At 38.8% G+C, this 25,124-nt stretch overlaps 2 protein-coding genes across 4 annotated transcripts in view; one reads left to right on the plus strand and one right to left on the minus strand.

Annotated features, from left to right (window-relative positions):
- Positions 1-1,911: 1,911 nt before the first annotated feature.
- Positions 1,912-16,342, minus strand: LOC114031880 (small nuclear ribonucleoprotein Sm D1). The gene is made up of 4 exons (XM_027847070.1): positions 16,205-16,342; positions 6,452-6,528; positions 4,289-4,480; positions 1,912-2,095 (listed from the first exon to the last, which is right to left on the minus strand). Exons 1-4 carry the CDS (start codon positions 16,216-16,218, stop codon positions 2,019-2,021), a joined length of 360 nt encoding a protein of 119 aa, XP_027702871.1. The 5' UTR covers positions 16,219-16,342; the 3' UTR covers positions 1,912-2,018.
- A 5,579-nt stretch (positions 16,343-21,921) lies between these two features.
- LOC114031878 (N-acetyltransferase ESCO1-like) overlaps positions 21,922-25,124 on the plus strand; it is a 49,817-nt gene continuing 46,614 nt past the window's right edge. For 2 of the 3 annotated variants that reach the window (XM_027847067.1, XM_027847069.1), the window contains exon 1: positions 22,115-22,203. The gene's annotated coding sequence lies outside the window, so the exon portion shown is untranslated. Of the gene's footprint in view, positions 21,977-22,114; positions 22,204-25,124 lie in introns of those variants that run through there. The other variant, XM_027847068.1, reaches the window with a different exon arrangement.

Raw genomic sequence — 25,124 nt, forward strand, 5'->3', positions numbered from 1 at the left:
AATGCAGGCCTGCACAACCAAAGGATTTTGGGCAGCCCCCCAAAGATGTAGAGGATGTTTTCTTCTACATTTTTTGGCAAGCAGCCTGAAATCCTTTGGTGGGCCACAAGTTGTGTAGGCCTGTCCTCAGGGCTAATAGTTTTTGATGGATAAGACTTTTCAAATGATAAGCTAATAGGAAAATACATAAACTTTCTAAAGTCAAATTACAGTCACCTTCATATTAGGTCAACTTTCACATAACATTCATTGATAATAAAGATTAAACAGAAAATTTGTCTTAATGATGGCTTTCTACATCCAAGGATAGTCTATAAATTACATAGTAGATACTTGGATTGCTTCAGTCACTTCTGAACACATTTAAGGAACATGCTAATTGTGGTATAATGATTAACTCAATAAAATCCATTTTTAAAAATAAAATTGTTTGAGTGTACAGTTCTATACTTTCACATTCCCAAATTATAGTACCTTCTCTAGGAAACTCTTTTTAAAAAGTAAAAAAACCAAAAAACCCCACCAATGCTCTTGGCTAACTGAATTCATTCTTAGACTTTTTAAAAGTGCTGCAGATGACTTCCTTCTCATTTACAAGGAAATTATAATTTCATACAGACACAATACAAGCTGCATGTTTAGTTTAGCTTCCTATTTTTATTTCTTCCTATCACACAAATGAAATGGCACCGGTATTTGCAAGGAATTATGAATAATGAAAACGAGCAATTTTTCTCCAAGCTCTTTTAGAGACTAGGTCTCCCTATCTTGCCCAAGCTGGAAGTGCAGTGGACACTCACAGGCCCAATCCCAATAGTGATCAGTATGGAAACTTTAACTTGCTCCATTCTTCCTACATGGACTAGGCAGATCTTCTTAGCCCAACTACACTCCAATCCCAGGGCTCACCATATTGGTCAAGACTCCAAATTCTGTTTTAGCCCTGCTGCAGCTCAGCAATTCTTAACTCAATGGATCCACTACCTTCAGCCTTCCCTCTGTAGCAGGGATCAGGCACGTACCATAACACCAAGCGCAAACGTTTAAAAACAAGACAATAAGGATTTTATCTGTGATAATCAGATTACCCTGTAGGAGTAAAAACGTCTCTCCTCTGAGTCTCCCCCCCCTTTTTTTGGGGGGGGGGGGCTAGGCAATGGTTTTTAAGTGACTTGCCCAGGGTCACACAGCTAGTAAGAGTCAAGTGTCTGAGGCCGAATTTGAACTCAGATCTTCCTAACTCCAGGGTCAGTGCTCTATCTACTGCGCCACCTAGCTGCCCCTGAGTCTTCTTTAAAGGGTCATTCTGAATTTACCTGATAAAGCAGTGACTGATGACCACACTTTCAAACAAAACAGAAAACTAATTTAAACAAAACTCACAACTGAGGATATATAAATGTATTTATAACTTAAATTTGAGAGTAGAATGTAAAATTTTATATTCTGTTGAGAATTCTTATAAAAAAATTGGAGAAAACATATAATAAATGTTGATTATAATAAAGGCAATTCTTAATTTAAAAGATGACTTTCATTTATAAAATACTAGTAGCTTGGAACTTCCTTATATGTCTAGTCACCATAGAGAGAAATTCAAGAAAAAGAGAATTCATTTTGGACAATCCAAAGGGTTTTAGTTATATAAAACGTTAACTCATTATTTCACCTCTAGGTGGTCCCAAAGAAGACAAAAGGATTACAGTGGATTCAAAATCTTCCACATACATACATGAAATCATGTTTTTAAGTTAGAAAAAAGTATGATTAGAACGTGATTAGTTAAGTCAGAATTTAAACTGCATTTACGAACAGCCTTGTAGCTCAACTGTTACATTTGGAACAACTGTACTAATACTAAGAAGTAGATCTAACAATACTGAAATCTTAACTGATGACATTCAATAGACAATTCTTTCCCACATTCGTGTTTATTAAAAACTGACATCATAAACAAAACCTGTACAAAAAAATATTCTGACTTTTGTGGAATTGCATAACAGTATTCATGGAAGAAGTTATCGTCTGGGACCCCCTCTTCCTCTACCACGACCACGTCCTCGTCCTCTACCCCGACCTCGGCCTCTTCCTGCAACTGAGCAGATAAAAGAACGATAAAGTTAAATTTTCTCATGTTCTAAAAGTTACTTGAACTAAATCAATCTAATCAGTTAAGCTAGGGAAAAAAACTTTTATAATCCATTTCCACTTCAACAGAAGGGAGTTGTAGATGCATCATCTCACTACACATTTTTTCTTCCTAGTCCTTGCATTTGTGGATCAAGGTTACAGAAAATAAAGAATACACTGAATTTTGTTCTTCCTTCCCTAAACTGCTAATAGCATATGCTTATTCTATGCAGGGTCCCAAAAAAAGGACCAGGAAATACAGCAAAATACCATTAAAATACTATTGTTTAGGATTATAGTGTTTGCATACCTCAATGATACGCACCACACATAAGGAGACAAGACCAAAATATACTTTCAGAAAATTATTTCCTGTTCATGGCCTTCACATACATGACATATTTTTTTTTCATTCAACAGGTATTGTTTTTCAGGCACACAGCAACATGGACGTTTGCAGGCTACTAATATATGGACCTATATTAAACAGGATGGATACACTATTGTTCTGAGTTGAAGTTAATGGTTATGGCAAAACAGTAGGTCTAAAATCCCAATTCAAGACAGTTATTATTATTTATTTTTTTTTTGAGGCAGTCAGGGTTAAGTGACCTGCCCAGGGTAATACAGCTAGTAAGTGTCAGAGGCCGGATTTGAACTCAGGTCTTCTTGATTTCAGGGCCAGTACTCTATTCCCCCTGTGCCATCTAGCTGCCCCTCAAGAAAGTTATTCTTAAAGGTCTCTTTCTTTGTTTTCGTCATTTAACTTCAAAGACTTCCCTAACTGTGCAGTAACAGAGACATAATTAAATATGTCTATTAAAAAAAAAAGATCTGTGAGATTAACTTTCACAACTATCCAAAAGAAACATAGGGCATTACTGCAACTTTTTTTTTTTTTATGTGAGGCAACTGAGATTAAGTGACTTGACCAGGGTCACACACCTAGTAAATATTATGAGTCTGAAGCCATTTTTGAACTCAGGTCCTCCTGATTCCAGGGCCAATGCTCTATCCACTGCCTACTGAGCTACCTAGCTGCCCCAGCATTACTGCATATTAAAGACAAAAACTAAAGGTGAAAGCTTATTTGCCTGAAGTCACAAAAGTAGCAATCAAAAAAGAAATCTGATTCCTAAATAAGTAGAGCTAATATCTCCTCTCTTAAAATTCACAGCCCAACTTCAATATTATTTTACAATTCCTTGCTTTTCTCCAAATGCAAAATTTATTCATTCTGTCCCTAGTGTCTTCAAATTTCTATGGAACTTGTAAGTCTTTTTTTTTTTTTTAACTCAAGTCCTCCTGACACCCAGGCTGGTGCTCTGTCCACTTTGCCACCTCAATGCCCTGTAAGTCAGTCTTTTTAAACATTTAACAAGTTTGCTGTGTCACATTTTCACTGCCTAGCAAGGAAATCCAATTAAGTGGTAGGAGCATTTGAATGTAGTTTTAAAGTAGTCCATCTTTGTACCGTCACAATAAACATAAAAAAAGTAATTAGAAGTTTACTAATATGCAAAGTTTGTATATTACAGCTTTGGCACAGCAGTTTTAGATATACAACTTTAATTATAATTTTCCTATTAAAACATTAAGGGGAAAATTCATTGAGAAAATTTAAAAAAATATATACACTACGTCCTGTCACAGGTAACAAGCACATATCTGTAAAAGATTTTTAAATGCCTATCATAACACATGTATAATTAATAGAGGGGAGTTATACGCAATGAGGATGGTAAAATAGGGCAGGTCATTATTCTGGAGAGCCTGAAATGCAATAGAATTTCATCAATAACATTGTTTGAATGTTTACTAAAGTTTAAAAATAAAAATTAAGGCATAGCACAAAAGTATAAGCTGAAATCTAGACGAGATTACTTTAAGAAATATTCTCCATGCCACATATTTCCTCAGGCAGACAGATGACAATAATGATTTATAAAATTATATTTTTATATATATGCTATAGTTGTTGTACAATAAGTGTCAATTTGGACACTTATATATACCAAGGAAAGGAATTTTAAGTGGATAATATCTTTTGGTTTTCAGAAATTTGTAAAGGTTTAAAAGTGTGTTAAAACCATAACTTTAAAAAGCAATAAGTTTTGTAATTCTAAAACAAGGCTCTCTCAACTTTTCACCAACTTACCAGCTTCCCTTTTCTTAGATTTCACCTTTGGTTCAACATCAACAAGTAAAGTATCCAGAGGTAAGCTGTCTGGGAGGATGAAGTACCGAATGTTATTTCCTCGTATACTCAGTGTTTCCAATTGTACAGGCTCTCTGTTCTTCAGGGTCATTTTCACAGCTTTAAGATGTGTATTCATACTGACATCCACACCTGAGGGAAAAAAAATAAAAATTATCAAGTATGGCAAAAACAGAGAAACAAGGAAAAGTAAGATAAATTGTAACCTATATTATGCCACTTTAAAGAACCCTACTAGAAAAAGCATAGGGATTGGAGACCTTGGTTTCAGTACTGGTCCTGACATTACCTGACCCTGAGCATGTCATTTAAGCTCTTATTCTTACATGATCTAAAAAATGGGGACAATAATACTTGCATAATGCATAGTCGATACAAGGAAAATGTTTTATAAACAGCAAAGTGCTATATAAGTGTAAATCATTATGATGATATATACTGACACACTACAAGCTACTCTAAAAAACCACAAAACTACACAGGGGATGGGATAGGGTGGAGTCAAAATGGCAGAGTAGAGAAGCACATAGTTGAGCTCTCCCAACATTCCCCAGCAAACAATTTTAAATAACACCTCAAATTTAATTCTGCAATGGCAGAGTCAAAAAAAGGTCAGTGAGTCATTCTTACAGCACAAGACAACGGAGGCTGGAAAGAGAAATGACCTAGAGTGGATGACACATCAGTGGTGGAGACAGATGCAGCAACAGCAGCTTCAGAAGGCGCCAAGTAAAAGACGGTATGGGGACTTGGCAACTGTCCAGAAAAAGAATATGGAGTACCCCAGTGCTAGCACTGGACACAGGATTAGATGCGGTTTGTCAAATCCACTGCCTATACCCACTTCTGGGTCACATTTCAAGGGCAGAGAGGAACACTTTTTGTCAAGAGGGAGTGGAAGCCCTGAGGGGCAATATCACTTCTAGCCCCAAGGGATCAAAGACCCTAAGGAAAAGTATTGTTTCAGGTCCCAGAGGAAGAGAGGGGACCTAAGGAACAGTATGGATTTCAATCCCAAGGGATCATGGGTTCATCCTGAGTAAAAATCAGAGTTCAGACCAAGAGAGCAGTGACCACACCTCTCTCCATATCATACCACTTTGGAAACATCTAATACTTTCAAACTCTTAGAACTAGTTCTGAAAACAGGAGTACTAAAAAGCCTGACGCTTGAGACAGATATCCCCTGACCCCAATACAACCCAACATTAACATAAAATTCCAAATCAATGAGCAAACAACGATAAAAAAAGAACCTGATCATAAAAAGTTACTATTAGGATAGGGAAGAAAAAGTCACAAACTCAGAAGAGTAAAATGCAGTCAAAACACTACAAAGCAAAGCCTCAAAGAGGGGAAAAACGTGAATTGGACACAAATCCAACTAGAATTCCCGGAAGGGCTAAAAAATTATTTTCAAAATCAGAGTAGTAGAGGAAAAATTAGGTAAAGAAATGAAAGCAAAGGAATCAAATTATGAAAAGACAATTAAAACTTTGGTAAAAGAGGCACAAAAATACTAAAGCAAATAAACACCTTAAAAACAGAATTGGCCAGATAGAAAAAGAAACACAAAAACTCACTGATGAAAATAACTCCTTAAAAATTAGAATTAGGCTATAGCAGCTCTTTTTGTGGCGGCAAAGAATTGGAAATTGATGACCTGAGTTCAAATCTTTGGTGGAATCCATCTATGATGTTATTTTCTCCCATCAGAATGTGAGCTTCTTGAAAGCTGACTTTTCTCACTGTTCTATCTGTATTCCCTGCACTAAGCACCAAATTTGGCATATGGCGAGCATTTAATAAATGCTTTTAATTTTTTTAATCCTGTCTCTAACACTTACTTGTGTGACCTTAATGAAGTCATTTATTTTCCATGAGACTATTTTTCATCTATAAAATGAATGAGTTGGACTAAATGGTCCCTTTCACCTACAGATCTTTGATCCTATCATTTACTTAACTGAAATGACTATTACTATTAAGTAACAAAAAGAATGTCCCCTTTAGCAAGTGGAATGGGTAACATTTAAAAACATTTACAAAGTACAACTGATCTAGTACTTGAGAAAAGTTTTTCACCTGCTCAAATCTCCATACCTGTGATTGTTCCATGTACTTGTGTTCCATTCTTCAATTCAATGGTTACAGTTTCATGACTCAACTTCATCAAAAACCTGCAATTAAAACATGTAGAACCACTGTTAATTTTCATTTTCATCAATTACATGAATCTATGGATCAATAATAGATAAGCAGCTCATTATCTTTAATAAAAATTTACCAATCACTTACTAACTGCTAAGCACTGTGCTAAGTGCTGGGGATACCACAGAAAGCTAAGACCATCCCTGCTCTTAAGGAGCCCACATTTTAATAGAGGTAGCCAGCACAGACAGGAAGTCTCAAATGCAAATAAAATGAAAAAGATAGTGGTCCTTAGGGGGCAATGAAGAGTAGATGGTAATGTGCCTTCCTTAACGTGATCTCCAAACCATACCTATTTCTGATGTTAAATTCTTTGGAAGTAATAAAGACTGGTGGTTAAAAACGTTCTGTTTGCACAATGTTACCTACAAAAATGCAGCACTTGGGGTTCCCTGTAACAGGAAATTTCGTGCTGATAAAACACTGGATCATCTTCACGATCATAACACATTTTAGTGAGCACACATCTATGTTATACCTCACTTAATATTAATATTTAAGCATCCAACACATTTACTTCTGTTTTATCTTTCAATGAATCTTGTGTAATTTTGAAACACTAGGAGAAGAGCTGTTAAGGAAATGTCAGGCTTTATTGACTCACATGCTTTTCTAGAGTCATTAAATGATAAGTACAATAAGATCGTGTAATTTTTTGCACCTTTCAATCAATTATGTGATGGTAAAGATGTGATCTACTGTGGAACAATGCTTATGAAATCTTACTGGTTTCTTTCAAATTCCTCCTACAAAGGATGCCTTCAACCCATGTGCATTATTATCACAAATGTTTATATAGAAATGTATTTTATATAAAAGTTTGGCCTAACCAAAAACTACAGTGCTTGTTCACATATATTTTGGATACATACTACAAATGGATAATGAATTTAGCCCCAGAAACAGGAAGTAGAGAGGATGGATTTCTTTTGAGAAATTGCAAAATTCTTTTAATAATGGCATACTTCTCGCTGAAAAAAAGGCTCACCTTTTTAAAATTTATATTCTGCAATTAACAAAAATCTATTTGCTCTCCTTCCCTCCTCTATCCCAATTGAAAAAGACAGAGAAATAGACCCTTTTAACAAATATACAGAATGAAGTGAAACAAATTCCAACACTGGTCATGTCCAAAAATATGTCTCATGCCCCACCTCTCTTCAGGAGGAGGACATGTTCATCTCTGATAAGTTGATAAGTCCTCTGGAATAGTGTTTGGTTATTACAGAATCAATTTAGTTCAATTCAATAAACATTTATTAAGCCTATCCTATGTACCAGGCACTGTGCTAAGTGCTGCTGATAGAAAAGAGCTTACAATCTAATGGGGGAGACAACATGCAAATAAATATATATAAACAAGCTATAAATGGAATAAATAGAAAATCATTAAAAAAGTGAAAACAGTGGAAGTAAGAGGGGTTAAGAAAGGCTTCCTATAAAATATAGGATTTTAGCTGGGACTTAAAGGAAGCCAGGGAAGTCAGTAGCAAAAAGCAGAAGAAGGAAGGATTCCATGCATAGGGGACAGCCAGAGAAAATGCCTGGGGCCTAGGGATGGAATATCTCATTCACGGAACAGCCAGGAGGGCCAGTAACACTTGATCAAAGCATATGTGTTGGGGAGTAAAGTTTAAGAAGACTGGAAAGGTAAGAAGGCTAGGTTATGAAGGAAACTGAATGCCAAACAGAACATTTTGTATTTACTTGCTGCTGGAGGCAACAGTAAGTCATTGGAGTTTATTGGGGGTGGGGGATGGAGGTTGACATTGATCACAATTATGTTTAGAGAAATCACTTTAATGGTTGAATGGGGAGTGGATTGGAGTGGGGAGATACTAGAGGTGGGCAGACCCACCAGCAGGGGCAGTGTCAGAAGACAGAAGAGATGTGCGAAGGTGAAATTGGCAGGCATTGGCAACAGTTTATATGGGGGGAGGGAAAGAGAGTTAAGTGGTTGAAGCTGTTTATCTTTATTATGTTATAAACTACACTGTATGTTGGTACTGTATATATGTTGATACTCTATAAACTGTTCTCCTTGTTTTGTTCACTTTACTCTGTATCAATTCTTACAAGTCTTATGTTTCTCTGAATTGTCCCTTTGATTTTTCTTATAGTACAACAGTATTCTATTATATTCAAATACCATAATTTGTGGGACACTAAGGCACTGCTGGTGGAGTTGTGAACTGATCCAACCATTCTGGAGAACAATTAGGAACTATGCCCCAAAGGCTATCAAACTGTGCATACCCTGAGCAATACCACTACTGGGTCTATATCCCAAAGAAATTAAAAAAAAAAAAACAAAAAAAAACAAAGGTAAAAGGAAAAGAACCTATATGTACAAAAATATTTACAGCAGTTCTTTGTTGTGGCAAAGAATTAGAAATTGAGGGAATACTCATAAATTGGGGAATAGCAGAACAAGTTGTGGTATATAATTGTGATAGAATACTATTGTGCCATAAGAAATGACTAACGAGATGATTTCAAAAAAACCCGGGAAGACTTACATGAACTAATGCAAAATAAAGTTAATTAGAGCCAGAACATTGTACACAGTAACAGCAATAATGTACAATGAAAAACTGTAAATGACTTAGCTATCCTCAGCAACACAATGGTCCAAGACAATTCTGAAGGATTTATGATGAAAAATGCTCCCTACCTCCAGAGAAAAAATTGATGAAGTCTGAATGCAGATCAAAGCATACTTTTAAGAAAAAATTCTTCTTGGTTTTTTTTTTTGGTCTGTATTTTCTTTTGCAACATGGCTAACATGGAATACGTTTTGCATGACTGCACATGTATAAATTACATCAAATTGTCTTCTAAAGGTGAGGGGAAAGAAAGGGGAGAATTTGGAACTCAAAATTAAAAAAATAAAATGTTAAAAATTGTTTTTACATGTAATCGAAAAAATATATAAAAAACATACTTTTGATGGGCACACTTTTATTCTCTGGTTCTCTGCCAGCACAAAAAGCTGCTATAGATAATTTTGTACACATGGCTCCTTTTCCTCTTTCTCTGATCTCTCTTTGGGGTAAAGACGTAGGCTTAATCACTGAATGGGCATTGCTTCTCAAACTCAGACCTGTTAAAGACCTTAGCTTAAAAAGGTTAAGGTCTCTCATTGCATCCAGGGCCATCTCCATTCCTCTATATCTTGCCACTGGACCCAGACAGCTCCAGAGGAGAAAGTGAGGCTGGAGACTTAAATCATGACATCACTTCTATGACATCATGGTCCTCTTGGAAAACAAAAGAGGCAGCAAGGTGGCAGAGTGAATACAGCACTAACCCTAGAATCAGGAGGACCTGAGTTCAAGTTGGCCCTTACTAGCTGTGTGACTCTGGGCAAGTCACTTAAGCCCAATTGCCTTACCAAAAAAAAAAAAAAGAAACAAAGGACAAATAACAAAAACCGACCTTTTGTGAGAAGCCTTTTCTGATTCCCATTAATACTAGTTAGTGCCTTCACTCTGTTGATTAGTTCCAATTTAATCCTGTCTACATCTTCTTTATTACATAGCTGTTTTCATGTTGTCTCCCCAACTAAATTTTTTAACTCCTTGAGAACAGGGATTGTTTTTTTTCTTTCTTTAAATCTCTAGTACTCAGCACATTGTCTGGAACATAGCAGATATTTAATAAATGCTTGTTGACTTACTGAGTCACTTCTTTGTTACAAGACACCTCATATAGTAGGAGTAATCTGTAAATATTTATAAATATTTAAATTATAAATATTATGGAATATAATGTTATATTTCTATTATAAATAATATTTATAATGTGAAAGTATGACACATAAATAAAAGTTTAAAACAACAGCAATAAGAAAAAACTATGTAACCAAGATAGCATGGCCTAATCAGGTAGGATGAAGAGCTAAGTGTTAATTCCACTGGTATTCTTGTAATGGCAAAAGTGAAGTTAACAAGCATTTATTACATGACAGGTACTAGGTTAGGCACTGGAGCTAAAAAGACAGGCAAAAAAACCCCAGTCCCTGTTCTTAAGGATCTCATAGTTTAATGGGGGAACAACAATTAAAACAAACAAGATAAATTAGAGATGATCTTAGAAGGAAGACACTAGCATTAAGGTGAACCAAGAAAAGCTTCTTGCAAAAGGTAGAATTTTAGGTGGGACCTGAAGGAAGCCAGGAAAGCCAGGAGTCAAGAGATGAGGAGGAAGAGAATTCCAGGCATGGAATCAGTAAAAATGTACAGTCAAGAGATAGAGTATTGCAGGAGGAATGGCAATTAGGCCAGTGTCACTGGATTGCAGAAATCATTGGGTAAGACTGGAAAAGCATGAAGGGGCCAGATTATGAAAGGTTTTAAAAACCAAACAGGATTTTATATTTGATCCTAGAGGAAATACTCTAAAGAATATAAAGTCCATGGTGAATGGACCACTTGGTTGAATTTATATGAAGACAGGAGAGACAGGCATAGATCATTTATAGTCTGCATTATTGCAGGAACATGATTAAGATCTCTGATCCATGAGAACACTGCAAAAACAAGATTTATAACTCAACTGAGCCTCACAAAACCCTGTGAGATTGGTGGTACAGGGATCATTATTATTATTATTATTGTTATTATCCTCATTTTACAGATGAGGAAACTGAGGCTAAGACAGATCAAATGACTTGCTCATGGTGATACTATTGAATGTCAGAGACAGGATTCTAACCCAGGTCTTCTTGATTCCAAATGTCTTCTACTCATTATACCACAATGTCTCTCGTGGAGTTAATTATTCTAGCAGCAGATATATGTGCGTTACAGATAAACGATGAACAGTTATAGTAGGATCAGGATTAAATAAGAAGAAAGAGATTGAATCACATTTGGAAAATTACACTTTTAAGCTACTCCCTGCCACCAAAGCAAATCTTAGCACCAATATTCTTCAGTAATGCTATTCATAAAATGTGACATTCACAGAAGAATCAAAATGGTGACTCATAAGGAAATGAAAATAAACATATTAGATTTAAAGAGGCTTTAGTTTGAAATAACCAAAATGCAAGAAGCATAAAAGACATAATCCCAAATATGATGAGAGGAAGAATGACATGGTAGATAAGACACTGAACTTAGAGTAAGGAAGACCTGAGTTCAAATCTCATATTTACTAGCTATGAACCTGGTCAAGTCATTTAACCTCTCAGTGCCTTGGTCTTCCTCTTAAAAATAAGGGAGCTGGGGCAGGTAGGTGGCCCAGTGGATAGAGCACCAGCCCTGGAGTCAGGAGGACCTGAGTTCAAATCCAGCCTCACACTTGACACTAGCAGTGTGACCCTAGGCAAGTCACTTAAACCCAATTGCCTCATCAAAAAAATAAATAAATAAATAAGGGGGCTAGAAGTTGGGATTCAATGACCTCTTAAGATCCCTTGAATTTCTAAATTTATGATCCATGTATAAATAAAAAGGAAATGGGTGGTCATGTAGTAAGAGCAAGGGATAATCAATATTGAAGAAAACATTAAAAGACACAGAAGAAGGCTTCCAATGCATAGCATGGCTTTTCTATGAAGGATTTATGGAGGAAGAGGAGCAATAATCACGTAGAAAGTGAGAAGGTAATGTACAATTCACATCTATTGCAGTACAGGTAATTTTATTGTTGTTGGTCAGTCATTTCAGTTGTGTCCAACCCTTCATGACCCCATTTGGGGTTTTCTTGGCAGAGATACTGGAGTGCTTTGCCATTTCCTTTTCCAGGGGAAACAGGCAAACGGTTAAATGACTTGCCCAGGGTCACACAGCTAGTAAGTGTCTAAGGCCAGATTTGAACTCAGGAAGATGAGTCTTTCTGATTCCAAGCCCAGTACTCTATCTACTGTGCCACCTAGCTGCCCAGCACAGGGCACAATCCACATCAATGAAACCAGATATCCATCAAAATACACATATTATATAACTACAAAATCTGTTTGGATACATCTAGATATCAAAACAATGCGAAATTACGGACAGTGAATAGTGGGATTATCTTTGTTAATGAAGGAGATTAGCGGTATAAAAACACACCACTTCATTTATCCAAAGGTCATTTATCTGGCAACCTCAACTATCTAAAACAAAAGAAAAGATCAAGAAGTGAATAAAATCTCTGTAAACTAATACTGATCTTACAAAGTCTATGTTCTTTACTCTTAAGCCTATTTATTCTTATTTCAAACTGGCTCTGAAGGAACCTGGATTCAAAAATCATCTTTGCCAGTTACGTAACTTTGGGCTAATCATTTTAAACTCAAAATGTGTAATTCTTCTGGAGTAAAAGAACAAAATGTCCTTTCCAGTTCTAAATCTATGATCATGTGAATTACAAGCTTGGATATCTGGTTTCTAAGATGACAGTAGATCAGAAGCAATATGTGTTAAGGGGAAAGAAAAAAGGCTATAGGCAGACTCACTGAAAACAGCAAGACATTACAAGGTAGGGAACAGTCATAAAGAAGACATAAGAACCTAAAAAACAATAGCTTTGAACTTTTTAGTCTGCAGCGCAAATACACACTAACATATCTCACCGTTTCTTGATTTCCTAACATTATAAAATCAAATTGAGTAATGTCACATTTCCCTGGCATATTTAGGGAGTAACTTAATCAAAGAGAAGTTAAATTATGTTCAGAAAACTAAGAAAGTAGAAAAGTACACAATATATTTTAGAAAGATTTTCAAATGTCAGAAAAACATGTTTAATATTATTACTTTAAAATTTCATTTACAGCCTAGTACTGATTACTGCATTTTATCTAAAAGATTCACCTTTACAGGGAGGATGGCTTAGTCTGTTTTTCCCCCTACTTATTCATGTAGATCATGACAGTACAAATGGAAAATTAATTTAGGCCCAAGGAGAGAAGGCCAGATTGTCTTTGCAAAGTTGCAAAGCTCCTTTAATAACCCCAAGCTTCTAAAGAAAGCAAAGGCCCATTTTTCTTAATTATACTGGTGAATTATACTGGTGCTGTTGTGTACTCAGTACTTCTGTACAGGTTTCTCTGTTCATCAGTGTAATTTTCACAGCCTTAGGAGTCATATGGGATAGAAGTTTATGAAGAATTTAAATGGGTGTCACAGAGGTACACCGTGAGTTAACAACATAAAACCACCAATGAGGGACTCCTAAGAACAGGAATAAAAGATGTCTTCAAGAATTACGATAGGAAGAGAAGGTGGGCTGGTCACAAAGTGAGTGGCAGCATGACAGAAAGACAGGCCAGAACAGAGGCGGAGAACCTGTAGCCCAGAGGCCACAAGTGGCCTAACGGTTCTTTTGACTGAGTCTTAAGTTTTACAGAACAAATCCCTTTATTAAGGGGATTTGTTCTGCAAAGTTTGGATTCAGTCAAAGGGCCGAACTTGAGGCCCTAAAGGACCACATGTGGCCTCAAGGGGACAGGTTCCCCACCCCGGCCCAGAGTGTTCCACTGACACCTTAAGTCAGGAGAAATTTAGTAGGGTCTCCAGCATAATGGTTAGACACTGTGTCAAATTTATGAAAGGACACTGACAAAAGGTACACAGTATCAACAGGAATGGATGGTTGTAATCTGCAGCGATGGAAGGTGCATCTAACTCAATGAAATTAGAGATCCATTTGAATATTCCACATAACACTAAATTCCACACATCTTTTTCTACTTTATCTGTTGTCTGATTAAAAAAACTATAGATTTAAAACTGGAAAGAGCATTAGAGGAATTCTAGTCCAACTTCTGTGTTTTGCAGATGACTGAATGGATCCTGAGATCGCTTACGGGACTGGGCCAAAGGCATGCAAGCTGCAGAAAGTGGCAAAGCCAGCATGGTACTTAAGTTCTTTTAAATCCAAAGAGTGCCATTGCCTCTCTTACTGAAGGAACTTTCATCATCTTTGTCTGGACACAAACTGGTTTCCACCAGTATAATATAAACTCCATGAGGGCAGGGCCTGTTTTGTTTTGTTTTGGTTTTTTTGCCTTGTAACCCCAGTGTCTAGCACATAATAGGCACTTTAATAAATGATTGTTTATTGACCGATGTAATATTTGGGGGTAAGCAGAAAGAGTAATGTTAAGTATACTCATCTTGCAGAAGATGTCTACTGAATTTACATTTGGTTATTTAATCGAGTCTGGGTAGCTACTAAACAAAAGTTATATTCCAAAACTTCAAATTCTGATTCATAATCCCCATTACTTTAGACACAAGAACTTATAAACACCACTTCCAGAGTTGGCAAATATAGACATTTTTGGACTTGGGATTTTTTGAGATAGATTTTGTTCAGTTACTCTCTTGAATGAATGCATAATTCCCTAAATTGAACCCTGTCTTCTTCCTTTTAAAAGATATTTTAAGACAAAAGTATCCTCTATATTTCCCAGGGTTAAGTAAGGTTGGAGTACTAAAGTTGAAAGAAAATTCCCTAAGATTACCTTCAACCCAAATACTCTAAATTTGAGAGATTCAGAGTTAACTGCTTTAATCTAAATCAAACCTTTATTTTAAGGAAATGTAGCAATTATTTTAAATACAACTGGGAGGTAATTACTGTGCTCTAATGCAAGATGACAAGGAGAAACTCGCTGAACAGTAAAACCTATCATATCACTTCATAGTTCTCAACAGTATAGAGTTGGGATTTGGAAACCTGGACCACGTAGGCTAAGACTTGGGTCTGCGTACAACACCATAACTCTCCATTTATGCTTGGAATAGTATGGCTGGCTCGCATTAATAAGCTGGTTTCAATGACTCCTCCAAACTTTAACTAGAACTACTTCAAGTAGAATTTAATTCTCTAATTTAAGGAGTAGTGACTATCGCAAATGTTTGATTGGGTTGAAGCAGGGTTGAAAAAACCAAAAAGATGGAGAGAGAGAAAATTTAATTGTATAATCGGTTTCCAAATAGTAAAGAGTCGACCTCACAGCACTGTCATTTTGTAAAGTGGTCCATCATGTAGGCCCACGTTTAGGGAATTTAAAATTTCAGTAGTGAGGACCCCACTGAGCTTTCAGGTACTTCTAGAATCCGGCTTTAGCCGAGCCGAGCACCCCCGGCTTCCCAGGGTGGAAGGCGCGATGATGGGTCGGCATCAGAGGCAAGTCCCTGCTCTGAGCCCGTCACTCTCAGGCCTCTCAAACGCAAAATGGCAAGGGGATGGGGTCCTTTCGAGCTCTCCTCCTACGATTCCACCACGTGAAACCGGTCAAAAGGTTTGGGAACAGGGTAAAGAAAGGGGCGCAGACCCGAGGGCCCTACAAGTGAGGGGAGGGGGACCCGGGTCCCAGGAAGCGGGATGGAGACACGCCGCGGCGTCTCGCGAGAGCCTAGAAAAAAACGGCCAGGCCGCGCGCCCGCTTTGGACAACGGCCGCACCCTGCCGGGAGCGGGAAGGGAAACCCCACCCCGCCCTGAGGGCGCTCGTTTTCAGGGGCACAAGCCGCAGCGCGAGGCACCGGGCGGGCGGGCGGGACACCCGGCCGCCGTTGTCCGGGCCTATCTCGCGCGCGCACGCGACTTTGGCGCCTCTTCTGACCGTGGCCACACGGCGCCTGGCGACAAACCTTCATACCAAACCCTGCCGCGGCGGCCGGCGCTCTCGCCGTCTCCTCACCTCACGAGCTTCATCCTTCACGGCGCCGTCAACCTTTCGGTCCGATAGGCCGCAAAACAACGACCACTACGGTGCTAACACGGGTTGAGGGAATGAATGGCCGGAAGCACTTCCACCAAGGGAACCGGAAGTAGAAAAGCCGACTGGAGGAAAACTCGAGACTGCTCAGAGGCAGGTGGAGTGGGTACTTTCCAGGCACACGGTGTTGCTGCGGCTCCCCCTGGAGGGCGGCGGTGCGAATGTCGCCCACAGGATGGAAGACCTTACCAGAGCTCCTCCTGCGGGGTGTTAATTTTACAACTTGAGGAAAAGAATGGCTTCTCTTTAGTTAAAAACATCAGGTTATTGGCCATAGCACCGTCTTGCACAGGATGCTCAAAGGTAAAGTTTGGATAAGTTGAGCAAAAGCAAGTGCTTTCTGTAATTAATTTTATGCAAGAGTTTTTTTTCCTTAGGAGGCAATGGGGGTTAAGTGACTTGCCCAGAGTCACACAGCTAGCTAGTAAATATCTGAGGCCGAATTTGAACTTAGATCCTCCTGACTCTAGGGCCAGTGCTTTATCCACTGCACCGAAGCAAACATGTGGGGTTTGGGGGGCAGCTAGGTGGTGTAGTGGATGGAGCTCCAGCCTTGGAGTCAGGAGGACCCGAGTTCAAATGCCACCTCAGATACTTGACACTTAGTAGCTGAGTGACCCTGGGCAAGTCACTTAACCCCCATTGCCTCACCAAAAAGCAAAAGAAGAGGAAAAAAAAGTTAAGCAACCCTTTCTTTGGGGCAGCTAGGTGGCATAGTGGATAGAACACTGGTCCTGGAGTCAGGAGGACCTGAATTCAAATTCGGCCTGTGTCAACTGCAAAGTTTTTCTTTTAGCTGGGCTCAAAACTTGTTTCCTTAGATCTTCTGCGAGCTGCTTCCCTTGTCATTTTCTGTGTCTTCTGTCTCCTTCTGCTTTTTTTCTGGTTACTTCTGGCTTTTAATCAGGCCGTCCTCCTGAGTAGTGACCCATCTCTAATTCAGGTTGGGAAAAAACCAAAATCCACAATTCTATCAAATGTGGCACAAACTGAAGATTTTCCCACAGTTCGCAAACAGCTCTGCAATTTATAATTTCTCAACCGTTTCCTTCAAAACCCTGAAAACAGTCACATGTAAATAAGCCAATAGATAGCAATGAGTTCCAGCCATCCCCAGCTTCAGCATGAGAGAGACGGTTCTATCTGATCCTGTTAGAAAAGTTCCATGTACAAAAGGAATGCTAGGACCCAAAATCAGCAGATTGAGAAGGGATCTAGTATTGCTTAATCAACACAAAACAAAAACTAATCAAAGAGAATATGCAACTTACTAAGATAATCATTTTGTATTAAATCACTGGAAAGAAAAATGGATTGAATTCAAATGGATGGAAACCTTATTGAAGAGGGTGTTCCCTCCAGTGACAGTGATGGAAACTCATTCATTCATAGTGGCTTATCTTGTGTTGCCTTGTCCATGTGTTCTAAACAATTTGGTACGGGTGTCCAACCAACATAACTCATGAAACAAGGAAATTAATACATTTAAGGAAAAATGAATGGAATATTCTGAATAATTATAGATCTGTATTTTTTAGAAGTCAGGACAGGAAAAGCAAATTTTAATTTTTCTACTTTAATAAAAATAAATTCTAGTTCCCCGAAGACAAATATTAACTATAAGAATGGACTACCCTATCCTGGACTACCTGTATTGGAATTATGGACAATCATTTAATAAAATCCAAAATGTAATGTGATGAGAAGATAAAACAAGTATTGGTAGAATCCTGGATATGCCGTTATGTTATCTATGTAAACAGAGATAATAGGGCAACCAAAATACTTGGCATTTGAAAAGCAGTAGACACGTATCCAATATTTGACCAAAGAAATTTTTAAAATGTCCGTAGGACTACAATATATAAATCGTATATTTTAATTCAGAATTATTTATTTTATAACATCTGGAAGGTAACCTCCATTCACTAAAAGTTAGCAACAATTTATTTTTAAAACTTTTATTGATATTTTCTAGTTTTGCATAATAATAATAGCTAGTCTTAAGATAGTGCTTTAAGTTTTGCAAAATGCTTGAATCTCACAACAGCCTCTTGAAGTAGCTGCTATTATCTTCATTTTACAGATGAGGAAACTGAGGCTAAGAGATTAAGTAACTTGCTGAGTCACAGAGCCTGTTAAGTGCCTGAGGCAGAAATAGAACTCTGGTCTCCCTGAGTCACCCAGGATGAGTTTAGGGGAGAGCTAATGGATCAGTGCTATCGGAGGGAATGACAGAATTTGAGACATGAAAGGAACCCCACCAGCTATCCAGTTGGATCTATACCTAAGCAAAATCCAGACTGCACCATACCTGACAGATCACACCATCTCGTCTCTGCCTGATAGCTTCTAATAACGGGGAACTCACTGCCACTCAAGTAGCCCATCTACTTGGACGTACCTAGTTGGTAGGCTGTTTTCTGCAGTGCCAAACCTAAATTTGCTTCACCCACTACTCCTTGTTCTGCCCTCTGGGGCCGAACACAACAAGCCTAATCCCTTCTTCCACATGACAGCCCTTCAAATACTTGAAAACATCTATGCCTTCTCTTCTCCATGCTAAATGTCATTGTTTTCTTCAGCTGATCCTCAGATGATTTGGACTCACAATCCTGACTGCTCTCCCTGGAGACTCTCTAGATTATAACGTCCTTCTTAAACAACGGTTCACAGAAGTGGACCCAGTTCTCCAGATATGGACCAACCAGGGCAGTAGTTTCCTCAAAGCTACGATGCTCTTAATGCAGACCTAAGCTGCATTAAGCTACTCTCTTTTTTTGACCGCCCCATCTCATTCAACTGACTCAGATTGAACTTTCAGCCCACTAACTCCCTACCAGATCTTCTTCAGACAAACTGCTAAATGTGCATCATCCCCAATCCTGTGCTTGTGGAGTTGGCTTTTGGAACCCAAGTGTAAGACTTTCTTTCCATTTAGCCCTACTGGAGTTCATCTCCTTAGATGCCTGAGTGCCCTAGCTTCTTAAGACTTTGCATCCTAACTCTATTGTTCAGTGTCATTTTGTGTCATTTATAAGTTTGATAAGCATGCCATCTATGACTTTAACTATGTCATTGATAAAAATGCACACTGCAAGATTATGAATCCACTGAAATATTTAAGTATATAGAGCTTTATTGTCACATGATGCTTTACATACATTATCTCTTTTAGTTGATCTTTATGAATAGAGCTTCAAAATAGTACAATAGGTAGGCATTATAAGTACAATTTGTATTTTATAGATGAGAAAACTAAGGATCAGAGTATTGTGTTTGATTCAGTTCATATAACATGAAGGGGAAGCAGGACTCACGCCCAGGAATTTCAGAAAATATGACAACGATCATTTTATCATCATCATCTAGCATTTGAAGTTCTCATGTATATAATCCAAAACAATGTTGGATAAGTTATTGAAAATTGCCAAGAACTTCGGTGATAATACGGAGATTTTTCACATAATTATGACATTTACATCTCAGCTTTAAATGAATATCATATTCGTGGCTAATACCTGTATTTTTGTAAATGTAAAGCGCAGAGTTAACTTTGAATTAATAATGTAGCCACACTAATAATGTGCTATGTTATGAACGTTTCCTATAATCATTAACATTTGTATGGTTTAGTCTGCTTTTCATGTAATATTTAAGACTGAGCTTGAATTCACATTCTCTGCAGGCCTTTCCTGGTGTCTCCCCCCCCCCCTCCCTTCCTTCTAAAATTAGCTCTCATTTATACTATATGAACACGTGTGTATTAGTAGTTATTTGCATATTGTCTCCTTATTGAAAAGTGAGCTCGTTGAGAGCAGGAACTCAGTTTTTGTGCTATTAAGCTCTTTGCTTAATAAATGTTTGTTGACTGACTAGTAAGATCCAGTGTTGATAAAATTAAGAACAGCCTGACAGTTAAATGATTTTGTGAATAATTTTTTAATTATAAAAGAGATTGGAGAGTCCTGTAGGGAAAATAATAATGAATACAGAGTCAAAATCTGTTACAAAGAAACAGAAATTACTAATTCATCAACTATGTTTTAATGCTTATAATTTATTCCTGAGATTTAATATAAAATGTAATTTTGAAAGACTATAAGTGAAAATAAGTGCTATGGCAATTTTATTCATTTATTAAAGGTAATGTGAGAAAAATGAGACATTTGAAAGTAATTTGAGGTGGTTTTTTTTTAAAAGAAAAATATTCAAGCTATTAAACTTAGAGAAGAAGTAAAAAGTCAAGACATCTTTAATCTTTGGGATTTTCATATCTTATTTGTACTTTTATATAATATGTATAATATTACTATGTTAGCAAAATACTGTTATTAGAATATGAATTATATCAATATTATATTAATATATGACAGTTGGCATTTGAGCACTTTAATTTTTGCAAAGCCCTTTCCGTGTATTATTTCTATCTCATTATGGCATCACAATGGTATTATCTCCATTTTACAGGTGAAGAAATTGAAGCTCAGAGAAATTAAATGATTTGGCCAGAGAAAAATCATGTCCTTTCTTCCTCCAAATCTAGACTTTCCATTATACCAGTATGTTTCATTTAAACTAACATCATAAGTAACTTAGGGCAGGTCCATGCCTTATGCTAGGTCATGTATGCCTCAAAAATGGGGATAGCAGAGCTGGTAATTAATGGCACAAAAAGACGCAGAATGAAAATTCTATCCTGGATTCTAATTTCAACTGAAGGAACTCAGACCCAGTCTGGTCACATCTACTGACTGAGGAGGTTACAAACACATTTACTTTTGTCAGGAAGGGAACTAAGTGGTAATTCTGGGTTAAAGACTCTGTTAAAGTTAAAAACTCTGGGATTGTGTAGAGGTGAGCATAAATATGTATACATGCACATATGTGTGTATGCATGTACATATATGTATGCATGTCTTTTCTCCACCATCTCCAGTCCAATGAGCCAGCTAGGTGCTGCAGTGGACAGAACAGGGCTTAAACTCAGGAACACTGAATTCAAATGCAGTTCAAATACTTTCTATGTGTAAAACGGGAGTAATAATAGCAACTATCTCACAGTGTTGTTGCAACAACCAAATGCAAATAGCACGTGGAAAGTGCTCTGCAAACCTTAAAAAGCGCTATATAAATGTTGTTATTTTTAATAATGTAGTGACAGTGGACTATGGAAGCCCAAAAGCCGTGATAGGAGTAAAACGCATCAGATTGGGGCAGATAAAAGATGCAGGGAAACAAAAAATGGAAATGGGACGAAACGGAAGGTCCCGGACAATCTTTCTCAGCGGAAAATCTATGCAGTGGCCCAAGAGCTTAAGTCTGGCTCAAAAAACAGAGCAGCTACCTAACTCTACCTACAGGGGACGCTGTCCCGCAGCTGTGGGGTGTCCCGCCTCGCCCCGCCCCTGTACTTTTACTTCCTTCCCAGGTGCCGCCAATTGGGGGCGCTCTCAGAGAGTCTCCCCGGTACGCCTGCGCGGAGAGAAGTCTCCCGTTGCCAGGACTTTCGAAGCCGAGGGCGGGGGTGGCGGGAGAGTGGGGAGTGTCGAAAGGGCCCGGCACTGGGCGAAAATCGGTTTGACGCGCATCCCGCGTGGCGGCCATCTTTAGCCCCTAGTCAAGGCAGTCAGCTGAGAAAGGTCTAGGAGGCGAAGATGAGTGGCTGCGCAAGCGCACCCGGGAAACTTGCAGGTAGCTTTCCATCTGACTAGCGAACCAGGCGGTGCCCTCGCCGTCGCCGTCGCCGTCGTTGTCGCAGTCGCCGGAAGTTTGGGGTTTCCGCGCCTTACACGAGCCGCAGCGGGAGCAGCAGCAGCCTCCGCCGCCGCCGCCACCCCCGCCCCCGGGGCTAGCTCGCGGTACCCGGATGTGAGGTGACCCTCCGGCTCCCGTTGGAAGCTCGGCCGAGGATGAAGAAGGTGCGCGTTCCTCCCGAACTCCCTCCCCCGGGCCCCGCGAGAGCGCCCGGCGCCGCCCCTCCGCGTGTCCCCGCGGTCGCCGGCTCCTCGCGCCTGCCTCCGGGGGTGGTGGTGGAGCGGGGCCGCCGCTGCCGCTGAGGTAGGCAGCCTCCCGGCCGCTTCACCTGCCGCCGCCGCCGTGGGCAGGAAGGGGCCCGGGACCAGGGGCTGCGCCGCGGGCCGGATGGGGGCGACCCCGGCCGAGGAGCCGGGCTCCTTTCCCGGCTCTCTCTCCGCCTCCGTCCCGCGGTGTTGGCCCCCAGCCCAGCCAAACGCCCGAGGTGTCGGGGCCGCGTCCCGAGCCCCGAGGAGGCCTTTGCTGCTCTGCGGGTCAGGACGCTTCCCGGCTTGGCTGGGATGGGGGCGGGGGGATTAAGGAGCCCGGGAGAGCTGGGCCAAGGTCACGGCGGGGCGGTGGGGAAGGGAGGGTGTGGGAGAGCCCTCCTACCTGGGGTCGCGGGGTAGTCCTGATGAATGGAGGGCTGGTCACACTTCAGACGGGGTTACCCCCATTACCCCTAAGGAATGGCAGTTAGGAGAACCATGCCGCTGACCAATGCATACACATTCTCCTCTGAAACTTAAAAGTTAAAAAGCTTGGACGGGGCACTAGTTTTCAGGCATTCTGATTAGATTGTTTTGTGGCTGAATTGGGTATCTTGAGTAACATCTTTCAGCAATATTCGGTTGCAGCACTTGGCATCTAAATGGTATTTGTGTGGCTGATTGGCAACGATTTTCCTGAATAACTGCTAGTCGTGCAGAAAGTATGTAAAGAACATTTTTTTCAGAAGACAAAATAGGAAGGAAGTGTACTTGGCTGGTAGTTGGTGTTATAGGTATTTTTTGCTCCTGCATTTAAAAACTGGGGGGAGGAGAGTAGAGAAGTTAGAACTATGGTTATCTCCCTTCCTTACATTTGAAGACTCAACCTTTCAATTAAATATACTTGACTGGAATCCTACTTGGGTGCCTAACATAATGCCTGTGCCATTGAAATTAGGAATGGGAATAGTATTGGAAGTGTTTGCAGGTGCCAGATTAAGAATTGAGAATTAGGAATTGAACCAAGATATTTTTCAGAAGTGTAAAACAAGGTTATGTTTGGTGTTGAAAATAAGCCATATCTCTTTTTTTTTGAGAATTGGAATAAGGAGAATATACCTTTCAACATTCTCAACAGCCAAGGGCTCTTTTTCCCTTCTTCCCCTTCTCCCCCCCCCCCCCATTGTAGTCTTCCCTTTATCATCACTTTCCAGTATTCTTGAGGTATTTTGGAAGAAGATAATATTGTGCTGGGCAGACAGAATGTACAATGTGAATTCAGTTCACACCTGCAGTTTTGGGAAAGCCATTCTGCTGGTCAAAAGTTACTTCCATTTAGGAATATACTGATCAACCAGTCATTCATTCAGTCAGCAAGTGTTTATTAAGTGCCTATTATGTACCAAACACTTGGTTAAAATCTAAAGTTAAATAAATTTAATTATAGAGAAATTTATGTAGTTCTGTTTCTCTTTGTTTTAGATTAGATTTGTAGGTTAAATAATGTATAAAAATTAGTTTTCAACCTGCAAAAACATTTTTGTTGAAGTAGTCTAAGTGAACCAGAAATAGTTACTATGGCTATGCCTTCTTTGGAGGTTAGGACAACTTCTAAGAAGAATTATTGTGTGCTTTCATGGACATATATTATATTGAGTACATATATTGAATGCCTCTTTAGATTTGGAATGGTCTTTAGATTGATTCGGAATGGTCCTTAGTAATCAACTAGTCATTTACCTCATTTTACAAAGGATAACAGGCCCAGAGAAAAAATGTTTTGTGCTCAAGGTTAGTAACAGCTAAGATTCTAATGCCTAGGTCTTCTGATTAGCACTCTTAACATCATGCCATCTCTTAGTTTGCATATTCCAAATGGTCATATTCTTTGTCATATTCTTTGTAATGTTCTGAACGACATTTTTGTAGAATACCAAATCCAAATAAGGAGCCAGGCTGCAATCCTCAAAGTTAAAATTTAAAGAGAAATCTCTAAAATTCCTTGAGTAGGTAGCAATAAGGGCCATTGATAAATACTGGGAACATTCTGTTGGGAATTGTCCATGGCATTTTTCAGTAAGTTCTGTGGTCTAGGTTTCCTAGATCTGTTTGTTATTTCTGATTTCTCTTCGATACTATGGACTTAAATTGATATGGGTAAGAAAAGAATGAAAATGTCACTGGTTGTAACAACTGTAAAAGGGAAGGATAATTAGCACATTTATGAATCAAGGTCATAAATATGACTTTTCCACAAGAAAGGTTATCATTTGTTAGTTTACATGAGACTTCATTCTTTCATTCTGTTATTATGTGGAAATGATGAGATTAAGTCCCTTTTAAGAAATAGAGAGCTGCTAGAAATATTTTAGAACATACATGTTATTTTTCTTTTTTCCTGATCATCTTGGGAAACAGACCTAATAGTAGTATTGAAAGAGTCAAAGGGTATATAGAGTTTTGTAACTTTTTGGACATGATTCCAGATGGCTCTCCAAAATGGTTGAATTGGTTCACAGTTCCACCAATAGTGTGTTGATGTCCCAGTTTTTCCACATCCCCTCCAATATTTGTCATTTTCCCCCTTTATAACTTTAGCCAATCTGATAGGTATGAAATGGTATCTCAAATTTGTTTTGATTTTCATTTCTCTAATCAGTAGTGATTCAGAGCATTTTTTCTTATGATTATATATATAGCTTTGATTGCTTCCTCCAGAAACTGCCTTCTTATATCCCTTGACCATTTATCAATTGAGGAATAACTCCTAGTTTTTAAAAAATAATATTTTTCCCAATTATATATAAAAACAGTTTTTAATATTCTTTTTTTAAAAA

The sequence above is a fragment of the Vombatus ursinus genome, unplaced genomic scaffold (genome assembly GCF_900497805.2).
Source record: "Vombatus ursinus unplaced genomic scaffold, bare-nosed wombat genome assembly UNPS02015255.1, whole genome shotgun sequence".
NCBI classification, from domain to species: Eukaryota; Metazoa; Chordata; class Mammalia; order Diprotodontia; family Vombatidae; genus Vombatus; species Vombatus ursinus.